This window comes from Notolepis coatsorum (genome assembly GCF_963971535.1).
Source record: "Notolepis coatsorum genome assembly, chromosome: 1".
NCBI classification, from domain to species: domain Eukaryota; kingdom Metazoa; phylum Chordata; class Actinopteri; order Aulopiformes; family Paralepididae; genus Notolepis; species Notolepis coatsorum.
In genome coordinates this window covers 144,342,628-144,366,579 of record NC_140165.1, presented here as the reverse complement: position 1 = coordinate 144,366,579, position 23,952 = coordinate 144,342,628, and the positions used below count along the sequence as shown (strand labels likewise).

General features: G+C 42.3%; 1 protein-coding gene across 3 annotated transcripts in view; it reads right to left on the bottom strand.

Moving 5' to 3' along the window:
• Window positions 1-12,089: 12,089 nt before the first annotated feature.
• The window catches only part of clip1a (CAP-GLY domain containing linker protein 1a), an 84,316-nt gene continuing 72,453 nt past the window's right edge, over window positions 12,090-23,952 (bottom strand). For all 3 annotated transcript variants that reach the window (XM_084319710.1, XM_084319711.1, XM_084319712.1), the window contains 7 exons: window positions 23,630-23,750; window positions 23,450-23,502; window positions 21,586-21,703; window positions 20,752-20,902; window positions 20,507-20,559; window positions 15,009-15,139; window positions 12,090-13,087 (listed from right to left, as the gene is read on the bottom strand). In XM_084319710.1, the coding sequence (XP_084175836.1) occupies window positions 12,859-13,087; window positions 15,009-15,139; window positions 20,507-20,559; window positions 20,752-20,902; window positions 21,586-21,703; window positions 23,450-23,502; window positions 23,630-23,750 (856 nt within the window). In that variant the 3' untranslated portion in view covers window positions 12,090-12,858. The remainder of the gene's footprint in view (window positions 13,088-15,008; window positions 15,140-20,506; window positions 20,560-20,751; window positions 20,903-21,585; window positions 21,704-23,449; window positions 23,503-23,629; window positions 23,751-23,952) is intronic.

Genomic DNA, 23,952 nt, shown 5'->3' with positions numbered 1-23,952 from the left:
GAGTTTTTGCTAATATCCAATTTAGGCTCCGCCTCTAATTCTACAGAAAGCGGGCGTTTCTCCAAACTCATACCGAGCTCCCTGATTGGAGAAACAATATCTCTGGCTGTCCATAGGCTAATCCACTACAGTGAATTTAGTAGTGGACGTTCTTCCAACAGTTTCAAGATACCCTTACTGGGCAAAAGAGGGGGGGCCGAAGGCCAAAAGGGGAACTCTTTGATCTTACTCTATTTCTGCTGCCTTTTGTTTAACGAGATAGCAGGCACCACACCTGGTGTTTATTCTCTACCCTTCCACAAAAGGCTTCCTGTGAGCTTGTGTCTGGCTCCTAAGGCCGTTTGATTCAACCTCACAGACCAGATGTCCCCTTAGATGTTGTTTGATCTTAAAACTGTGAAACCGCATTCCCTAGTTGCTTTGTCTGCATTTTCTAATCTTGTAGTGTGAGGAGAGGGGGAAAAGGGAAGAGGAGTGGGTGTAAATTACCTGTCCTATTTTCGCCATTCTGCGATCCATGGTGTGCAGTACAATAATACAGTTTGGTGGAAATCTACCACAACAGTTACCTGACAGAACATGGACTGAAATGGGAGAACTGTGTGGGCTTTTGCTCTGACGGTGCGCAGGCCATGGCAGGGAAAAGGAGGGGGCTACAGGCACTCATCAAGGGGGTCTCGCCAAACGCGCAATGGACGCACTGTAAATTCACAGAGGCGCTAGCGTCACGACAGTTGATGTTACAAGATGTCTATATTTTTTAAAAAGCAGTCTTTGAGTGTGTATTGGACTGTATTGTTATGTTGTTGCACAATTGCACAGTTGTAAAGTGGTTGCACAATTTGAAAGGTCACGATATTGGTGTTTTTTTTTCTTTTTTTTTTCTTTATCTTTTTCCCCCTCCATTTTCCTCCGATTTTCTCCCATCCCAATGTTAGTCGTATGCCAATTCCCAGCCCCTTCTTGGTCGCTGCGCACTTACCCCCCACAGTCAGATCATCTGGGAGAGTGGAGGCTACCACGTGCTTCCTCCGACACACGTCCAGCCAATCACCGCTTCTTTTCACCTGGCAGCGCGGATTCTCATCGAGAGGGCGTAGCGTGTGGGAGGACCACACTATCCCCCTCAAGTCCTATCCGCGCTTAGCAGGCGCCCCGACCGAACTGTAGGAGTCGCTGTTTACAACGACCCGGACCCACCCCGCCAGCTTCTCCCACCCTCTAATACAGCCAATTGTATTAGTGCAGACGGCCAGCCAAGCTGGTGACAACCCCGGAGCTGTGAGCTGGATTCGAACAGGCAAATCCAGCTCACAGCTCCGGGGTTGGTGACGAACGCAATCTCCGCTCGGCCACCTAACCGCCCTGATATTGGTGTTATTTCAATCAATTTAAACATGGCCCATTTCATGACAATTTTGTTGGGGCGAGGGGGGGGGGCCCAAAATATTTTGGTCCGCCAAAGGGGGGCCTGACAGAAAAAGTTTGAGAAGCACTGCATTAACGTAACAAGTCAGTAGTCAATTTCTCTTTCTCTCTTTTTTTCTCTCAGGTTTAATCAGGCAGAATTCGCGTTCTTGTCCGAGGTGGGCCACCACGATGAGTCCGATTGCAAAAGCGCTGAACATTCTGCAGGCTGAGAATGCCCCAATGCACATCTGGGGGATGGCTGCTGCCAACACTCGAGCAGTTGAGCGTGAAACTTGAACGAAGCAAGCTCTCGCTCAAATACTGTGGTGTACTGGTGGATGCCCTTCAACAGGGAATCAAGTCCCGCTTGAAAGACATTATATCAAGATCCCGAAATCATCGCAGCTGCCATCCTGCTCGCAAAATGCTAACTATCTAAATGGAAAACGCCAATCACATTAGCATGTAGCTAACAACATCAGAGATCTTTTTGTGAGACTAAACTCTCCGCTCTTGGTGGTAAATTGTGTTGATGTTGGTTTTGTTTCATCAACAAATGAGGCAGAACACACAGTGAATGTATCCTTTTTTGTTTATTGCACTTTTATTGCACTTTGTTTCTTGCTGAAAAATAAATGCTATGTTGCTAAATGGCTCACGCAAGCGTGATTTTTTTCCATAGCCTTTGTTTGCGAAGACGCTCTCTGATTGGCTAGCCCGCGTACAGCGAAGACCCTCTCTGATTGGTTTAGCTCTGAAGGGTCTCTTCCGCCTTGTACATAATATTCTCTGCTTCGAAGTGGGTATGCTTTGGCCCTCTTTCGAAGTGGGTTATGCTTAGAGTTAGGGGCATAACCCACTTCGAAAGAGGGCCAAAGCATAACCACTTCGAAGCAGAGAATATATATGTACAATTCGGACATTTCTATCCCAGAGCCCTTCGGAGCTAAACTAATCAGAGAGGGTCTTCGCTGTACGCGGGCTAGCCAATCAGAGAGCGTCTTCGCAAACAAAGGCTACGGAAAAGAATCACGCCTCATGCGAGGTATTTAACACTTTGAATGCCAGCCACGCTTTTTGTCGTTAGTTCATGCCGACCTTTGAGTACCCGCCAACGCTATATAGCGTTTGTTTGTCGTATTTTTTTTTATTGCCGATTTTAATTCATAATTTCATCAATCGAGCCTCACGCTAGAGTTGCAGACTCTCTCTGAGCTCAATTGGGAAAATACCGCCCCCTATCGTCTCTCCCTGTGTAACTGCACCCCATTACTTTAGACCAGGGGTGTCAAACTCATTTTCACAGAGGGCCACATCAGCATTATGGTTGCCCTCAAAGGGCCAAAGACCGTATAAATGTTAATGTAATGTAAAATAAATGTAGCTACACATTTACATATTGTTAAACATGGTGTTTCTGTATTTATTACTTATTCAAGTTATACATATTGCATAATCATTTGCATAAATGTAAAAATATATGTTAGCTTATGTTATTTTAACAAATAATTTTAGTTTATCAGAACCCCATATTACTCCACCAATCAATGATCAAACCATTCAAGTAAATAACAAAGAAGAATATCATCAAATACAAGCTATGACATTAAGTTTGTTCAAAACCTTTTTGTCACAGTCAAGAGGGGCAGAACTAACAACTGTGAGCTGCAAAGAACACGTGGGACAGATGTAGCAGATGTTACAAAAACAAATGGCTGCACACAACCTTGCAGAGGCCATACATCCAACTAATGGAAGATAGTTTAATTAACTTTAATTAACAGATTGCAGAATGGGTACAGTACAGTACAGCTCAATACACACAATTGTTAAGGGGATGCAGACCAGAGAAAGACTTTCGACTTGTTTACATCAGGGTCCCCCATTTTCAATTCGTAATGAAATTGCTATTATGTGTCTGCATGAACACACAACTGTAACTGTACTCAAAAATAACAAAATAAGGGTTGTCTCAGTTCACAACTATATTGGTCAAGTTTTGGGTGGGACTTGTTTGCGTCCCTACAATATTTCTTCAACCCTTTGTTACCTATTCCGCCTGGATCTTTTTTGTATTTTGGGCTGTAAAATTGTCAAAGAATGTCTGAGGAGTAAGTGCTTTTGGCTTTTTTCCTTTGTTACCTCAGATGTTCAACATACATGTATGTGTAAGAATGTGTAATAACTAAGGCTGTCAAAGTTAAAGCTTTATTAACGCATTAACCCACAATTATTTTAACACTGCTATTTTTTAACCCAATATTAATGTACAAAAAAAAATTAAAAAATTTTTTTTTTTACCTGAGCTCTTGGGGGGCCACATCAAATGACGTGGCGGGCCGGATTTGGCCCGCGGGCCGTGAGTTTGACACCTATGCTTTAGACTGACGAAGGGGGGGGGGGGGCCAGTTTCCTCATTTTACTTTTCCGTCAAGCCAACTGAAGAGACCAAGTGATCGCCGGCCATCAGAACAGCATGGATTATGTATTTACAGTACCCAACACTGTAATCAATAAGCGTGATCAATATTTGGAATGGCGATCAGGAATTGGAATAATCTTTTTGGATAACATCTGATCTAAGGTAAGGAATTTATTTTACCAGTCTTGGGGTAATCGGATCTGTTTTGACCTATATATCAGCATGTGCCCCATGTGTGTGTGTGTGGCTGTGCGAGCGATCAGGAAATAAGATAATCGATATTTCAGCCCGCTTCTATAGCGTGCATAAGTACACATATACTATCGATAATCTAGCGTTTATTTGAAAAGATTAATAAATAGGCCGAAAAATTTCAACGTTTTTGTGTATCCAGAATATTCCAGTAAATGCCGTTTATCACAGAATCTTTATATTTTCCTTGAAAACGAGGGCTTTTCAAAATGCTATAAAACGGAAATGAAGCGATTAAAAAAACAATCCGTTTTGACAATGTTGACTGCAAACAAGTCATTGATAAGCGACGGGCAGATTAGGACACATAGCCATAATTTAAGACAGATATTATGCGTTCACAACGCTATCATTGAAGTGGGTGCTGGCATTTAACCATGCTTTACCATGTTAATGGCCGGCACTGAAAGTGTTAAAGATGGTGGGTTTTCTGTTTTTGAGCAGGACGTGGAGTGACGCGTTCAACCTTTCTGATTGGTTGAAAATGGCCTTCATGTTTGAACTACCTCGCCACCTACTGCTTTGGCATTGTACTACATGTATATACATCACTCGGTGCTCATGAGACAAACGACGTCTAACTTGCCTGCCAATACACAGCGTTCTGAAAAGCGAAATTAAACTAAATCGTTTTGGCTATAATGTAACCGCAGCCTTAGTCTAGTAGGAAGAGGGGGGTATCATGCACCCCCCGGAAATATACTTCTAATCAGACTTTCTAGATTGGAAAAAAGGTGAAAAAAATGATATAGTAGTTCCACAACTTTGACCCTCGGTAGAGTAAACAAAACTGAGATTGGGAAGTGCGGGAAAGGGGTGGTCTAAGCAAACAGGAGATACGTGTGGGGTAATTATGAATTTGGTGATTGTGGGCAAACATGTCATGAAAGAAAGGAGGAAGGGCTCTATTTAAAGAACTATACACAAATAAACCAGTCTGAAGATGATTCATTGAGTATACCTAATTTATGGAATAGAGGCTGAGACTGAGTTGTACACAGCTGATTATTTTTAGAGCTAGTTTCTGCAGACGGTATATGGGCTCAAATTTGGTCTGATGAGTACTACCCCATATGGGTTAACCATATAACATTGTGGCAACCTCAGTGCTCAACAAGTGACGTGTTTTTCCAAGAATACCAATACTCTTGGCCATTTTTGTAGTTATGGCTGTGATATGAGGTTTCCATGATAGGGATTCATCAAGCAGAACACCAAGGAATTGTGTAGAACACACCTAGCTAAGGGGATGTCATTGATCACTACTTAGATGAGGAGTTAAAAATCACAGATTTGAGATCAAAAATGTTTTTATTCGTTTTTTTAATGTTTAGTGATAATTTGTTGCAGTTAAACCAAATTGATAGTTTGTAAGTTCTTCATTTAAGACCCAAATGATGGTATCAGGATCTTTATGTGAATAGAATACACTTGTGTCATCTGCAAATAAAAATTTCGACAGCCTGCCTGAGACGTTAGGGAGGTTTCAAGTTTCAAGTTCAAGTTTCTTTAATAGTTGTCATACAGAAGTACAGAGTACTTTCATACAAAATGCTTCTTACTGTTACGCTCCAGAGACTGTGCTAAACAAGATAGTATCAAATAACATAGTATAGCATGTAAATTAGAAGTAGAAAATGAGGTCACAGTGTTCAGTATAGACATATGTACAATGTTCGATGCAGAATAGACGTAACTGAGTTACCATATAATATACAATACTATGCAGTGTAGTGTACAATACTATATAGTGCAAAGCAGAAATGGGATGAGGTACAATTTAGGTACAATTTACAGTAAGGTGTACGAGTTGTAGTGCAATCCTTCATCAATAAATATAAAGTGTGGGGAGTGGGTGCTACAGTGTGTTTGTTTAAAGTGAGTGTGTGCTATAAAGTGTGGGGAGTGGGTGCTACAATGTGTTTGTTTAAAGTGAGTGTGTGCGTGTGAATGTGTGTGCTATGTGCGTTTGATGGTTGTTGTTGTGTAGTGTTCATTGTTCGTTGAGCAGCCTGATGGCCTGGGGATAGAAGCTTCTTCTGAGGCTGAGGTTACACCTTTCGTATCATCTTCGTATTGTTTTCTTATACGTATCGCCGCGTATCGCCGCGACGTCATGCGCCTCGAGTCACACTTTCGTTTTTTTTTCGTTTTTGTCAGCCAAGCACACTGATGTAGTACACTGCCAAAGCAGTAGGTGGCAGTAGGTGGCAAACATGAAGGCAATTTCAACCAATCAGAACGAATGTGCCAATACACTTCCTGGTGGAAGCTCCAGCAAAAGAAAATGTCAATAAGGCAGGCGCCTATGCCGCGCCACCATCTTGCTTTACTCAATGCAGCAATAATTTTTCAGCAAAGCCTAATAAAAGTGCAATAAACAAAACGGATACATTCACTGTGTGTTCTGCCTGTCATTTGTTGATGAAACAAAACTAACATCAACACAAGTGACCACCAAGAGCGGATAGTTTAGGCTAAAAAACGATCGGTAGCATTGTAGCATTGTTAGCTGCATGCTAACGTCAATGGAGTATGCCATTATAACAATATAGCATTGTGGCTAGAAGCTAACGTTAGCTCACGCTACTTAGCCAGCATCAAAACTGATGATATCGCGAGCTATCAGTAGTTAGATAACATTAGAGACAACGCTGTGTGTATTAAACAAAGGTGAATAGATGACTGGGCCATTTTGTTTAATGCTTCTTAAGTTGAAAGAGGAACTCTGAGCTAACAGGGTCTGAATCCTGATAGCTCACGTTAGCCAGCTGCTCATGCAATCGGTAATGCTAGCAGAATGAATGGATGTAAACTTTATTTAACATATTGCATATGGGTACAATACAATACGGCTCAATACAAACAATTGTTAAGGGAATGCAGACTGTTGTAGCTTGGACTGGGGTCCTTATAACAATAACTTGACAACACATGGTAGCTGAAGCTATTTGGGACACGGAGCTCTGTCCCAAACACACACACTGTACACAGGAAGGGCACGCAGATGGTATCTACTGCGCATGGGCGTTTTCGCAACAACGGCTAGCGTGCTGACTACACGCTGTTGTCGAAGCGTTTTTTTTGCGTATCTCCAAACGCAAACACAATTTTGCGTTTCAGCCGTATCCACAAAAAAACGCCAAAAAACGCATTTCTGTGTAGATAGGACATGAAACGTCGTCAAAAACGTATAAAAAAACGCCAGGAATACACTAGTCTAACCATAGCCTGAGTCTTTCTGTGCTCGCCTTGAGACTCCGGTATCGCTTGCCTGACCGCAGCAGTTCAAAGAGGCAGTTGTTCGGGTGACTGGAGTCTTTAATGATTCTCTTAGCCTTGCCCCTGCACCGCTTGTTGTAAATGTTCTGGAGGGTGGGGAGCCTCCCTCCAATTGTGCGTTCGGCTGAACGTGTCACTCTTTGTAGTCTGCTTCGGTCTTGTGCAGTGCTATTCCCAAACCAGGAGGTGATGTTGCCAGTCAGGATGCTCTCTATTGTACATGAGTAGAAGTTCTTAAGGATCTTCTGACTGACTTGGAACTTCCTTAGGCGCCTGAGGAAGTAGAGGCGTTGTCGTGCCTTCTTCACAACACTGTCAATGTGTGTGGTCCATGTCAGGTCCTCGGATATGTAGGCTCCGAGGTACTTAAAGCTGTTGACTCTCTCAACCGGTGCCCCGTCGATGCTGAGGGGGCTGTAGTCATTGACCCCCGACCTCCTGAAGTCCACAATCATCTCCTTTGTTTTGCTGACGTTCAGGGAGAGGCTGTTTTCCTGGCACCATCCCGCCAGGACCTTGACCTCTTCCAGGTAGGCCCTCTCGTCGTTGGCAGAGATCAGGCCCACCACCACTGTGTCGTCAGCAAATTTGATGATTGTGTTGCTACTCCGCTGAGCCACACAGTCGTGTGTGTACAGGGAGTAGAGGAGGGGGTCATTAATATATAACAAAAAGGCCCAATAATTGAACCTTTGGGCAGACCTTTGGGCAGACCGCAAAGTAAAGGAAGTAAAGGATAATTGATCCCATTATAGGATACAGACTGATGTCTATCTTTAAGGTAACTGGTGAACCAAAGCAGTGCATTGTTTTTTTATTCCAACATGTGAGCTTCTGCAGGAGGATATGGTGATTGACTGTATCAAATGCCTTTGATAAGTCTAAAAAAAATACCTATAGTGTTTTTCTGTCTTTAGCTTTGTATACTTCATTAATTAGATGTGTGATTGGCATATATGTTTAATGTTTCTTTCTGAACCCGTACTGGTGACTGGTGAGTGTAAATAATATTGTGCTTATTAAGATGTTCAATTAATCTTTTATAGACAAGCTTTTCAAGTATTTTTGACAAGGCAGGTAGGAATGGATATAGGTATGGTTGAAGATGGCTGGGTCATCATCTTTATAAATAGGGATGATCTTAGCTATTTTAAGTTCCTGTGGGACGATTCCCTTCTCCAGTGATATAAAAAATATGAGATAATGGCTTCACAATGGATTCTTGAATGGATATCAGTAATCTACCTCCAATACCATCATAACCCGGAGAAGAGTCCCCCAGGTTGATCAAGATCTCCCGAACCTCATCCTCTGTAATTAAAACTGTCATTGATTGGAGGATTCATAAACTGAAGGGGACTATGATTACTAAATGGAATATTTGCAGCCAGAGTTGGACCAACTTCTGAGAAAAAACGATTAAAATGATTGGCAATTAATTGCGGGTCAGTGATAATACCCCCATCAACCTTAAATTCATTAGGCAACTGATTACGTTTATTTTTTATTTTTATGAGTCATGTTATTTTAGTTTTTAGATCATTCAATGTTGTAGTAATGTTTTTTAGCTCCTCTGATAATGTGGTTTAATTTATTTCTATAGTTCCTAAATTGAGCAAGATAAAATGGAGGGGGACTGAGAAGATATGTTTTATACAATCTAGTTCTAGGTTTAGTATTTAGGGATTTGATAATAGCTGGGGTTATCCATGGTTTGATCAGTTTATGATGAGGCTTGGGAGAGGCCTGTACAAGGGGAAAACACAGGTCATAGGCCTGGGTGATACGTTCGGAAAACAAAGTAAAAGACTTTCCAACAATCAGAGAGTGGAGGATATCTGTTCATGGATACTCACCGACCACTAGTCCAAACCTGGTCAAACTAGCTTCATTAAAGTTTCTCTTATATTTAGGATAGAGTATAGATGGAGACTTATCATGTTCCCTATATAATATGAGAAAGATTGGACAATGATCAGCAATATCCATGCACAGAACTCCTGATTTCATGCTCTTATCCAAGACATTAGTAAAGCTATTGTCAATCAGAGAGGCAGACGTCTCTGTCACACTGGTTTGTACTGCAATCATAGGATGAAAGTAGTGGGAATACATTGCGTCAATAAACTCCTTAGTTGAGTTATCATTCTTATGGTTTATAATATTGATATTTAGGTCACCCATTAAATAGCATTTTTCCCTTCTTTGGAAATTACATCTAGGACATTTGTTAGATCAGCATTGAATGCAGACAAGCTAAAGCTGGGAGGTCTATACATACATGAAATAATGGCCTGGTGGGTTTCAACAAACACAGCCTCAGCAGAAGGGGTTGAATACTTTTCGATGTCATGCCTTTCTTTATACACAATGTTCGGATTGAGATATAGAGAAACACCCCGACCCTTTTGGCCTTCTCTGCATCTATGAATATGCTTAGTTGTTGAATTCATAGAAATCAGCATTGTCTTTAGACAGCCACGTTTCAGTTAGCCCTATTACACTAAAAGAGAAGTCAAGGTTAGTCAAACAAAGGCATAAAGTATCAGTTTTTTGGCAGGCTGCGGACATTGATATGAATGAGGGGAAAGTAAACAGTGGATTTGAATTTGTTCTCACTGAAGTTATCGGATATTCCAGAGACTGGAAGGCACTAAAAACAAAATTACAAACATCACAAAACAAACTGGTCAGACTACTGCTTGACCTTACTCCTAGAACCCACCTCACCCCTGCCCACTTTGACAACCTAGGATGGCTTAGAGTAGACGACAGAGTACAGCAACTTGCAATGGGCCTGGTCTACAAGCTACACTACACGACTAAGGTACCCATGTACATGTCAAAATACTTCCCAAAGGTCAGTGAATACCACGACCACAACACCAGAGGGAGCTCCACAAATCATGTTAAACCCAGATTCGGTTCAAACAAGGGACTAAACACATTTAGCAATTATGCTACATCAATATGGAACGCCCTACCCACAGCTGTAAAGGAATGTGAATCACTACCCACTTTTAAAACCACTCTCAAGGAGCACCTACGGGAGACTGCAATTCGAAACTGGACCCTGTAAATCTCCTAACCCAACCCCCTCCAATGTACAGTAAATGTCCTAACCCAATAATACGAGACCCTCTTCTTGGGACCAAGTAAGGTTTTGTCGATAATCCAATGTACAGTTACCCCACCCAACCCCGACTACCCATCCCCCCCCCCACCACCTCCAATGTAGTTCCCCCCACCCAACCCCCCTCCCCCACACCTCCAATGTAGTTTCTTCTTCAAATGTATACTCTTTTTTAGACTCTTTGTATCACAAACAGTACTGTATTTGTAAATCTGGTATGTCATAAATGTATAGATGTAGCAGTACTGTCTATCTGTATGTCATACTATGTTATGATGAATTGAAAATGGGGGACCCTGATGTAAACAAGACGAAAGTCTTTCTCTGGTCTGCATCCCATTAACAATTGTGTGTATTGAGCTGTACTGTATTGTACCCATTCTGCAATCTGTTAATACAATTTTCAATCAATCACTTGTTTCATTTGCGCAAAACAATGTGTCAGGGTCATTATTGAATAAAAGGTTTGATGTTGATGAGTCCCAAGATTCACTTTCTGACTGAAGCAACGTAGTGGGCGGGTCATTCAAAAGTCAATTTGCTTGATCATATGGGTTGGAGTTGGAGTTTACATGTAATGAACCAGAGACTGATGTAGGGAAGGTTTGGAAATTAGCGTAAAATTGGTTGGGTGAGGAAGATGACATGCTAGATTGGTAGAAGATGACATGCTAGATTGGTAGAGAAAATATCATTAAACGGAGTCACCATAGTAGGTTCCCACTGACTTTCACTCGCGTTGTGAGATTGGAATTAGCCCTTGAGGCTGACTGTGATGCAGTTAGTGAGTATGGTGCATCGCTAGAAGTTGCCTGCTTTGATCTTTTCTCAAAGACACTCTGACGTCACGAGACCGCCGCCATCTTAGTGTAGGTGACAACAAACAGGTGTGTACGAGCAAAAGTGAGCTCCGTTTTTAAATAGTAGTAACATATAAACATGAAAAAGGCATGTAGGCTACTTGAAGCCTCCAGTGCACATACACTGCGAATGGACTATATGGTGAAGTAGCTAGCAGCTAACATTTATCTGCTATTTACAGCCTCACAGCCAATAATTAATTTACGTAATATAAATATTTGTTCCTTATTCTCGCCAGTTATGAAATGGGTAGAGCAGATATACGTATGATTTGACTTGGGGGACCAGTGTCTGCTTTGATCGACTCTCCTGTCTGCGTCTGTGTGCCCTCTTGACAGCCGCCAGCCACTTTTTCCTCTGTGATGCCTCAGCTGGTATTATATAAAACTTGCGATTTTGATTTTTGATTTAATTATTAGTACAAAACGTAACACAGCAGCTCTTTGGCATTGTGATTCACTGAAGAAAATATACCCTTGATTGAGTTTAATTTGCCGCTTTTCCAATCCGTTTTCTGCACTAAATTAAGCGTACGTAATGTACCCGGGGTGAATGTTTCCCCCAAGCCGTAGTTGCGTAGCAACAACAGACAGGAAGTTGACTTCGAGCTCCATGGTTTTCTTGGTGTTTGAGGGCCAGCCAGGTTGTTATCGGCACACCATGCCGCTTTGAAATCTCAAGTCAAAACCATCCAAATAAAAAAAATTGATCTATCAATTTATCCATAAACCATTTATTTTTTTTATACAGAAATAGGTAACGTAATTCACTTTTTTAACTGCTCCCTCAGTGCCAATCATATGGCAGTCCGAGGGTGATGTCTGAAAGCTTACCAAAGCCAAATTATTGTTTCACTTTTCCACTCCCATCAAAGGCCAACACAACTCTACCCTGTGCCGTTCCCTCTCACAAAACGATCACACAGACAGACAAACCTTTTAAAGAGTACAATGTATGTCCAAGCGTAAAAAAATAAACTATCTCACCCATTCATTTTTGCACAATGATATTTCTTCAATCAAGTAATTTACAAGTTTCAAATAAAAACCGTTCACGGTACTATATAAGCTTTTAAACCCCTTGACAATGTGTGCAAAGAACGCTTGGGGGGGTAGTGATATATTAGTAGATCCATTTATCCTCCCAGTACACCTTTAGCATCTTCTCACCCACTCAAACCAACAATAGCAACACAAAACCACATGTCCCCACTTATTCCTCCCAAAGTCATTTACAATTTCAAATAGAACCTTTTATTACAATACATATGCATTTTGATTCTCTCTCACAATAACAATGTTTTGCGCAAGGATAAAAAAAAAAGAAAAGAAAAGGAGACCACTCTCCCATAAGAGCGCTTAAGGGCTGACTTGAACAACAGACGCTTGGCAAAAACAAGCAACACACGCGCACATATATTACCAGATCCCCATGGGCACCGTATCATCTAACTAATGTGCAAATATATTGATTGTGCCAAAGCTGGTCCTGGAACGCTTCAGAAGGTCTGGTCGTCATTACAGGAGTCGGTCCAGTGGCCAAAGGCCTCGCAGATGTCGCAGTATGGCCGCTCGTCGCCCTTACTGCCATGGTAGGTGGTGTGTGTCCGAGAGTCGGGCATCTGCATCTGTGTGGGACAGTCCTCGGTATCGTGGAGGTCAAAGAAGTCACAGATGTCACAGAATAGCCGGGGCGGCAGCTTCTTCTTGACAGGTTCCATGTCGAGACTGAGAAGGAGGTTTGTAATGTAAGGCATTCGTTGGATTTATTCATTTAATGTCCTTTTTTATTTATACAGGTAAAACACTATGAGACCCAAGATCTCTTTCTTCATGAGCGATCTGTTCACACATCGACAAAACATGTATATCAAATTAAAATAGTACAAACAACATCTAAAATATCAAGACTTCAAAACGGAATTAAATGTTCTAACAGAATGAAAACCTCCAAGGTTTTCTGTAATTCATTCCATTTGTACAGGACACACTATTCACTATTAAGACTATTGGCCAGGTCTTGCTCGAAAAAGAGATCTTTGATCTCAAGCGACTACCTGGTAAAATAAAGGTTTAAAAAAAAATTCTAAAAGAGTTGAAGTTGAAGGAATTCAATGAAAATGTAACCATTTCTAAGTAACCTTTCTTTTGTTTTTAACTTAGAAATGGCTACCATTTTCTCCCATTCGCCAATTAAATGACCCTCCTGGTCATTGCGCTGCCCTACTGTCGGTCTGGGCAGGATGTAAACTACCACATGCCTCCTCCTATACATGCGGCGTCGTCATCTGCTTCCTTTCATCTGATCGCTAGGAGTTTCACTGGGAGAGCGCAATGTGTGCAGAGGTTCACGACATCTCCCCCAGATCCCCTCCCTGCTGAACAGCCCCCATGACCAACCAGTAAGAGTCACTGTTGCAACAACCAGGACGCGTGAACACTTTCGGCAACAAACATGCCCTTCCCGCGTTTCTCTGATTGGCCAAGCGCCTTCCGCGTTTCTCTGATTGGCCGAGCGCGGCTCCCCCTTAAGCTCCAGGAGAGAGGAGAGAGGCTGAAAACCCGCAGTTCTTGCCCGACTGATGGGAGCCGAATCCCGGATCCGATTTTTCTGATGAATACCCCCAAAACATGGAGGTCCCGAACGCATGGAAGTATTGATTGCGCCATAACAAATCATTAAAAAAATATACCGTTAACTGGAATATGTTGTGCCTTTACACATATGTTGGATTATGTAATTGGTTTGTCATGACAAACTAATAAAAAATTGCGATTTACCCGGTGGCTACAACAACATACAGTGACTACATGCATCATTGTTTACAATGAACGGTGGGGCTAATCTAAAGGACTGGACACGGACGCGTTAAACTAACCTAAAGTTAGTTGTTCACCAACAATCTACAGACAAACAAACACAGAACCGGACTGTTATATTAAATTAATTGATTGCTGTTTAACGCGTCCGTGTCCAGTCCTTTAGATTAGCCCCACCGTTCATTGTAAACAATGATGCATGTAGTCACTGTGTGTTGTTGTAGCCACCGGGTAAATCGCGATTTTTTATTAGTTTGTCATGACAAACCAATTACATAATCCAACATATGTGTAAAGGCACAACATATTCCAGTTAACGGTATATTTTTCGAATGATTCGTTACGGCGCAATCAATACTTCCATGCGTTCGGGACCTCCATGTTTTGGGGGTATTCATCAGAAAAATCGGATCCGGGATTAGGCTCCCATCAGTCGGGTAAGAACTGCGGGTTTTCAGCCTCTCTCCTCTCTCCTGGAGCTTAAGGGGGAGCTTAGTATTCCTGCCTCTGAGGAGCGTGTCGCGGCTCATGCGCGCGCTCGGCCAATCAGAGCAATTCAGAGCAACGCGGAAGGGCATGTTGGTTGCCTAAAGTGTTCACGCAACCAGGACTCATACCCCACCGGCTTGAACACTGCCAATTGTGTTTGTAGGGACGACTGACCAAGCCGGATGTACCGCTGACACCGGGGTTTAAACCCCAGGTCTCTGCGATGGAAGGCAAGTGCTTAGACCTCTACACCACCCAGCTGCACCATTTCTAAGTAACTTTATGCGTTTAGAAACACTTTTAGGGGGTGTTGGGAGTGTGGGACCATAGGCTCGCTCACCCATCGTAGTTATCCAGCTCCCTTGCATTATTGCCATTGAGAGCGGCGGCTGCCATCATCTCAAGCATCTCCAGCTTGAGATCCGCATTCTTTCTCTGTAGTTCAATGATGACAGAGTTCAGGAACTGGATCTGCGAAAGAGAGGAAATAACATCACTTCCATTGAATGGGGAAATAATGAAGTGATAATAAAAAGGATAAGCATAAGCGATAAATGAAGAAACCTGAGCCAAAACATTGAGTGTCTAAAATGCCTATAAAGTTATAATGTGGAACTACAATACATTTTCACTTTGAAAATGTTAATACAAGCCATCCAATATAGCATCTACAACTTATACACAAGGTCACACAGACACCAACAATCATGCGACTCCACAACAACCCACCCTATGACAAAGACAACACAGAAGTGCAGCCCACACCAACATGCCATATCCTAAATGTTAAAGAACCAGTACAATGATGTTCATTTAGTAAAAACATATTGTGGAATGTTAATTTCTTCAGCTTCAGATACATCACTTGATTTGTTATAACTGAGCACAGCCAACTCTCAGTATGGTGAGGGGGCGTGGTCTACTGTTTATTGAAAGGAGATGTCAAGTTAGTATATAATACATGAAGCTTTCAAATGTAAACAAATTCATGGAACCAGTGTGATCAGTTGCTATGGGAGATTAACATCGACTAACCCGTTTCATTACTTGTTTGTGGACTAACTGGCTGCTATCCTTTGTAGACTACTGACTGATGGGCCAATCAGGGTAACCCGAGTAGATTATGCAATCAGGGAAGCAGATTAGATATCTGAAATGGTTTGATTCTGTTCATATCCAGGGTGATGGAGATCAAAGGGCTTTAATAATCATTTTCACAACAGAACAGCAGTTATACAACTTTGCGTAATGCAGTGTGTAGTACTCTAGAATCAGAGTCCTGGACTGATTTTCAGGACTTGTGACTCGACTTGAGCATTGACTGTATTCAGACTCTGAATGTGCAGACGAGGACTCCGACTTATTTTTTTGTAATAGGCCCTAATCATTTGGCATAAGATATTGATGGCTAGTGCATTTGTTTGGCTATTGTGTCAGAAAGTAAATAAACTCGCTTTGAAATGGTGACCGCTGTGTCATTTATGTTTAACTCATTCAGAGCCACGCCCCTTTGACCATATTAGGGCCAGCGTGCCAATAAGGAAGTCAGTGGGAGGACGGGGACATTTGCAAACGCTTAAACTATATCTTAAATTATGGGTCTAAAACACCCCTCGCTTATCAATGACTTGCTTGCAATACGAAACGGATAGTTTTTTTCATTGGTACATTTCCGTTTTATACCGTTTTGAATACGAGTATAGTTTGAGATGTCTAGTAATTCCAGAGAAATTCCACGATAATCGCCCTTTACTGGAATACACAAAACACGTAATTTTTCGGCTGATTTATGAATCGTTTTCAAATAAACGCTAGATTATCGATATTATATGTGTACTTATGCACGCTAGAGAAGCGGGCTGAAAAATCGATTATCCATGCCATGGGTCAGCGCTAACATCACACACACACGCTGCGATGGCGGAGAAAAAAAACATCTGATTAACCCAAGACTGGTAAAATAATCCAATTCCTGATCGCCATTCCAAATATTGATTGCGTTTATTGATCCAACGTTATAGCACCAAAACACATAATCGACGCTGCTCCGAGCCTCCCCAGTGAATGTGGTAACAGCTACTGCTTGCTCGAGAAGGGAAACCCCGGGACCGGAATTTTTTTCTGATGCACAGTCCCACCCAATCCAATGATGTGCAATACCATCCGGGAGACGATAGGCGGCGGTATTTGCCCTTTTCGAGCTCAGACCCATTCCCAATGATAACGTCAGGCTGGATGGATGAAAAATGTATGGATATTGCTAATAAAAGAAATAACTATTAAAACCCGAGTTTTCTCGGGTCTTGGCACTCAACGCATGGCAAGTTAACCCAACTAATCTCGTGGTTAGCACTGAATGGGTTAATGTAGACCTTATTTGTATGTCAGCTCTTTGACTGCCAGAGTGGAGTGGACTCGACCTTGATGACTTGGACTAGGGTAATGGGGACTCAACTCGGACTCTTCTTTGGTGACTCGGACTCGAACACTGGGGACTCGACATTTAGTGACTCGACTACAACACTGGGGACATCAATTTCATTGTACTGAATCTTTATGTTAACTGAAAGCCCAGAAGCAACAACCAACATGTCTTACCATTTTAATGCCGGGCAAAGAAATCAGAGAACTAACAAAAATCCCATTAAAAAGCACTCCGCCATTCACTTAGTTCATAAAAAGAAAATATATCAATTGGTAACAAAGTGAATGGCTAGAGTCGATCTACTTCTGAATTATATTGATTTTAATTGATCATAAATTATCATAACAAAACCATTTTAATGCCAGAGAATCACTAGCAAATTCAACATAGACCAGTATGAAGCTGCGCCACCTTTTTCTGAATTTGAGTGAACAGAGATCTATATAGAGATATCAAGCTCAAGTCTGCTTTGGAAGACAGCCATTAGTAGTAGTTGACACCAACAGGAATAAGCTGTACTACAGGACGCCTGTAACTGTTACGCAACAGTAAGTGACTTCCGGGGTAGGCCTGATTGGCCCCGACAGGCACGTGACGCGGCAAACTCAGGACGCGCAACGAGGCTGCTGAGAGCTGTCGCGCGGAAATAGGCTGTCTATTGCCATTCTCTAACACAAACTCTAACCTTAACCAGCTCCTTAACAGCGCCTAAACTTAACCGTTCTAACCTTAACCAACTGCGAAACAATGCCTAACCTTAACCTTAACCATGCCTAACCTTAACCGGTGAAAGAATACACGTTAAAAAAAAAATCACGATAAAAAAAAAAGATTTGATGGGATTCGAACTCACCAACAACGGACCGCAGGATCGCAGGACCGCTGCTCTGCCAGGTGAGCTGAAGCGCCGAATGAAAGTCATGGCGTATTTGGACGGTTACGTAATTCCGCAAGCTCTGCCGCTCGGCTCCGCGGAGCGTGCCGCGCGGCAGAGAAAGTTGCGCGTCACGTGCCTGTCGGGGCCAATCAGGCCTCCCCCGGAAGTCACTTACTGTTGCGGATAAGCTATAAGCCTACAGGACAGTACAGTACAGAACGAGAGAGACACAGAAATGACCAGATGAATCAACATGCACACGTGGAGCCGATTTAAAACAGTAAAGTAACCAACCGCTGCCTGATGGTGGAGTATCATTGCCAACATCAGGGGCAGGGGTAGAGAGGAAGAGGTGTTACGAAAAGGAAAAGGAGGAAAAAAGGACAAAAACACAATTGAGTTTCAAATGAGAAGGATCCACCTAAGGCCCTTGACACCATACTCAAGCCATCACTGACACAGAATACTGTGCTAGAATAACACAAAGAAGAGTTGTTAGGAGGATCGGAAATCACTCAAGAACCTCAGACCAGGTCGTTGTTAATGAGCCTTTTCTGGTCAATCATTTCTGTGTGAATTTTTGTTATGAGTCAGTTAATTTCAGGGGTTTACGATGCCTATATTTAATAATTTTTTCAGACCACTTTTACATCTGAAAAACGACTAAAGTACTTTCAACGGCCATTAGAGGTTCAACAGTGAGTTCAAATGGATTTGAGCGATTGCTCGGCAGACATCATGATCAGAAGCAGTAAGTGCAAATGCAGTGCATATGGAGCCCACGGTGCACTGTCATTTCACAAGCAGTGTTACATTCAGCATAAGGCAATTTCTCCAAATGTGATGACTTATTATACAGACATTGATTGGCTAGTGTCCTTGTTATATATCAATCAAGTTTAACCAGCCGCTAAACTGAATGAGTAGGATTAAAACTACCAAACTAACCACGATCTTATCTATAGTGAAGCAGCTAACATTAAATAAGCTTGCTAGCAGCCACACATCCAAACAAATAAGAAAAACAAAGCATTGTGCTAATCTGTTAAATGTGCTACTCAATATTTCAGTCAGCTTTCATCAATTCATCTGAATGCCATGCTGATGATTCCCTGCATTGTATGGTTTGTGAAAGCCTTTGTATAGGACAACATGCAACCTAAACATTGAGTAGCAAACATTCACTAGTGTTAGCAATGCTAACATTTATCTACCGTACTTTTCGGACTATAAGCCGCGGCTTTTTCCCCCATTTTTCGACCCTGCGGCTTATATAACGGTGCGGCTTATATGTGGACCAAACCTGAAAATATTGCTTTTTTTACTGCATTGAAATGTTATTTATCTGTTCCCTTATTTGCTAAACTTAATACAACTTGTAAATGAGTTAATTCTTGTTATTTGTCCGACAGTATTGTGACAATCCCCTCTGTGCACGAACCCTTACATATGGTAATTAAACATTAAAACACCTGCGGCTTATAGTCCAGTGCGGCTTATATATGTACACATCATTCAATTTAGCTGCTGCGGCTTATAGTCGGGTGCGGCTTATAGTGCGAAAAGTACGGTACATCTGTTCTCAAATAGGATATGGCTCCTGTGTGCTGCTTGTGAATGTAGCTTAGTTTCTCACAAACACACTTTATTGCATTTACTTCCATGGATTGCATGAATTCCTGCCATGGAGTGATAGCCAGCTCTCAGAGCTAGGCATCTTGCTCTGCTGGCTGGTAGGCTGGTAAAGCTATGCCTCCTAAAGTGTGAAAACGGAAGTACAGGAAGTACCGGCTACAGGCTTTCCGGTTTCGACAAAACAATTATAGAAACGTGTGAAGAGCACAATATTTCCTCGTTTAAGCCACTGCAACGGCTTTGCCTGAAGAATTTACTACATGACCGGGACGTTCTAGCTTGTTTGCCGACAGGATTCGGGAAAAGTTTGGTCCGTTCGGAGGAAGCTTCCAGGGGAAGTACATACACCGGAAATTCACACTTTCGGCCGTAGTGCTTTACCAGTCTTTGGGAACGAGGTTAGCTGGCTGGCCAGCCTAGCTGTTTCAGTGAAATCATCAGCTCTGATTGGTCGTGTGATGTCAGCGAAATCATCAGTTCCGATTGGTCTGCTTTTGTAGAGACCGACAGACACTCTTCTATACAGCTGGCTAAAATCTACTGGGAAGGTAAGGAAACGTCTTTTGGCTGGATGCCCACAGGACAAAGACTCTTCTTAGGCAGTATGGTGCCAGAATACTGTCATCTGCACTCTGCACACTTTTTAGAACTGTATATAGTCATCTCTATTTAGTCATATATTATCTTATTTTATTATTAATATGATAATTTTATTGTATTTATATTATTGGAAGCTGCTATGGTCGAGGGACCACAACAAATAGAATTTCACTCTTTGCTGTAAGGTACTGAAAATATGTGACAATAAACAAACCTGAACCTGAATCAACAATAATGGATAATCCGGGGCCCGTATCTTCATTGTCGGGATCATTCTGTTCAAAAGACTTGTATACAGTACCTGGCTATCTGCAGTCTCCGTATCCTCGCTCAATTGGTCCATGACTGCATTACCTAGAAAAATCAGTTAAGATGCGTAAACACACAAACCAAAACTACACCCCATACTTTACTCCTCCCCTGCTCCCTCTAAACATACATAATGGAGGTAAGCAAGGCATTACTAGTACAGTATAGCAAGTACTTCATGAGGCCCACACAAAAGTACAAACTGTGGAACAGAGGACAGCAAGGTGTTACTAGTACCCGAGGATATGTTGACAGTGTCCGGCCCTGCAGCCAGGCCTTTCTCCAGGCTCTGGATTCGCTCCTGGAGATGCTCCTTGTCTTTTTCCAAGGACTGCACAGTGCCCTGCAACTTCTTAACTGTGGCCGTTTCCCCACGCAATACCGCCAGCTGTGCATAGAACATGGGGGAAAAGTCTTAATAGATTTCCTTAAGAGCTGAAACAACAGATTGTATTTCATTCTAAAAATTTATTTTAACAAAGGAGCGGCTAAGTGGTGCAGTGGGCAAGGCGCTCGCCACTAACGCAGGAGATGCTGGGTTCGAGCCCAGCTCTCTGCGTTGCTACCAGCTTGGCTGGTTGTTCATACTAACACAATTGGCAGTGTTAGGGGTGGGAAAGCTGGTGGGTGGGGATCGGACGTTGTGGACAGTGACTCCTACAGGTCGGTTGGTGCGCCTGTACAGCAGAATCAGGAAGCATCGGGGGCAGCGTGAGCCTCCCACGCGTTACTCCTCACCACTGAGAGATCGCGCTGTACAGGTGAAAAGATGCGACAGCTGCCTCCTCATGTACCGGAGGTGACACGTGATGCAAGGCTTGGTCCTCACTGCAGCCGACCAGTGGGAGGCATAGTCTAGCAACGTTCGAGACAGGGGAGGGGAGAATTGAAGGGAGAATTGGCAAGGCGGAATTGGGATTGGAGAAAAATATAAAAATAAGGAGAAAAAGTGGATACAAACAAATTATTTCTTTAACAAAAAGACACACGGGTGGACGCATGGCAGAGATGAGCCCCATGTGAAGTGTGTGGCTTGTTGGGGCAGCAGAGGGACATGTATCCAATTCTCACCTCACTCTTCTGGGTCTCCAGCTCCTGGTCCTTCTTTGAGATTAAGGCACCGTTTTTATGGATGGACTGCTGGAGAGTGGCCTTCTCCTGGTCCAACTCCTTCTTCAAGGCACTCTCGCTATCAAATACAAATCACATACATAACTGAATATTCCCAACGAGGCCATTGCTCATCGACTGTTACCTGTAATCTACAATTACCATGCAATCCCCAAATGAGATATTAAAATACACTATTAGACCAAAGTTTCATGCAGGTGCAAGTGTAAGATAAATAAAAATCACTGGAATCACTGAAAAACCTAAATAAATTCCCCTTTTTCTCAGCCCAACCAGTGTAAAGTTTGAATACTTGTCGATAGGTGATGGTAAACAACAAAATGAAGAGCACAAACAAAACTCAACATGGATTGATAAATGATACAGAACACACCTGGGTAGCACAGGCTTTATAACAAGCAACATTAATGGTGTAATCAAGCGAAGTGAAAACAGTTTGGGTTGCAGTTGGTGAAATCTTTCACTCCAGATATCAACCCCAGAAGCATTTTCCTTTTGCCTTGCTCTTCATAAATATCTACATGCAGCTGATCTATAGCAGGGGTTCTCAACCTTTTTTATACCACAACCCCATTTTATTTAGGAATCTTTTTGGCGACCCCACACTTAACTTTAACACTTTCAGTGCCAACCATGCGGGGCGGTAAAGGGCTCCGTATGCCAGCGTCCACTTCAATGATAGAGCTCTCATATTAGCAAACGCATAAACTATGTCTTAAATTATGTGTCTAATCTGGCCGTCGATTATCAATGACTTGTTTGCAGTCAACATTGTCGAAACGTATTTTTTTATAATCGGTTCATTTCCGTTTTATACCATTTTGAAAAACGCTCGTTTTTGTTTACGTTTCAGGAAAATATAAAGATTCTGTGATAAACGCCCTTTACTTGAATATTCTGGAATACACAAAAAACTTTGTAATTTTTCTGCCTATTTATTAATCGTTTTCAAATAAACACTAGATTATCGATAGTATATGTGTACTTATGCACGCTATATAAGCAGGCTGAAAAATCAAATCACTTATTTCCTGATCGCACACACATACACACACACACACACACACACACACAGGGCACACGTTGATATCTCTGTGAAAAAAGTTCTGATTATCCTAAGACTGGTAAAATAGATTCCTTACCTCAGATCAGATGTTCTCCAAAAAGATTATTCCAATTCCTGATCGCCATTCCAAATATCGATCGCGTTTATTGATCCAACGCTGGATACTGGAAATTATGTATTCCACGCTGTTTTGGGGCTCGGAAATGAATCGGATCCTCTCGGGTGGCTTGCCCGAGAAGTAAAATGAGGAAGCTGTATTCCCCCCCCCCTGGAATACTGTGTGTCGGCCTCCACTGATGAAGGAAAATACACACAGCTGCCAGGTGGAAAACTCTATCAGTTTATTTTTGTTTGCCAATGTGCCGTCACCTACCCCGTAGTTTGAGAACCACTGATCTATAGCTTACATCCCTTGAAAAGGAACATGGCCGTTTGAGATACTCATGGATATAAAGATGTGGTGAATGGAGAGGATAGGGGTAATTTACACTCATGACAATGGCACACAACGCAACACTAAAAGCATAGAATACCTGAAGGCATTGTTCGGTAGGCTTTGAAGGCAAAATACGACAACATTAGCATGTAGGAAGGACACTTATAACTGCATGATAGTGACAGTCAGACAGATGAGAGCACTCATGCTTCACAGATGCATCAGGTTTTCAAATAGACAAGATACATTTTATATTATTCTTTATGGTGAATATCGACTTGTATGACCACACAGTTCCTCACCTTTGATTCAGCTCCTGCAACCGTTTTTTGAGTTTAGAGTGCTCGGCTTCCAGCTGGGGAAGAAAAGAGAAAAGATTTGCTCATCTACAAGTAGTTGGTAAATATTCTCTAATGTTCATCATCTCAAACAGACGGGCGGACACTGGGTTTACAGTGTGGAGCAGAGGTAAAGTGCAGCACCTTCTGCTGGCCACCCTTATCCTTGCGGTTGCCTTCCAGCTCCTGAGTCAGCCTGTTGTTCTCCTGCTGCAGGGCTTCCAGGGACTGAGACTTCACAGAGGCAGCTTGCTTCAGCTCCTCACTGAACATCAGAAGAACAAAGACAACGTATAGGAAAAAACACTTGGTTGAGTTTACAATACTGACCTTATCCCAAAAGTTTGTAAACATTACAAATGGCACCTTATCAGAAGACCAATGAAAAACGTGTGCCATTCCAACGTTTGGTTTTCAACACATAATGCACATTTTGTGTGCAATAGATTTCCGCTTCACCTGAAGAA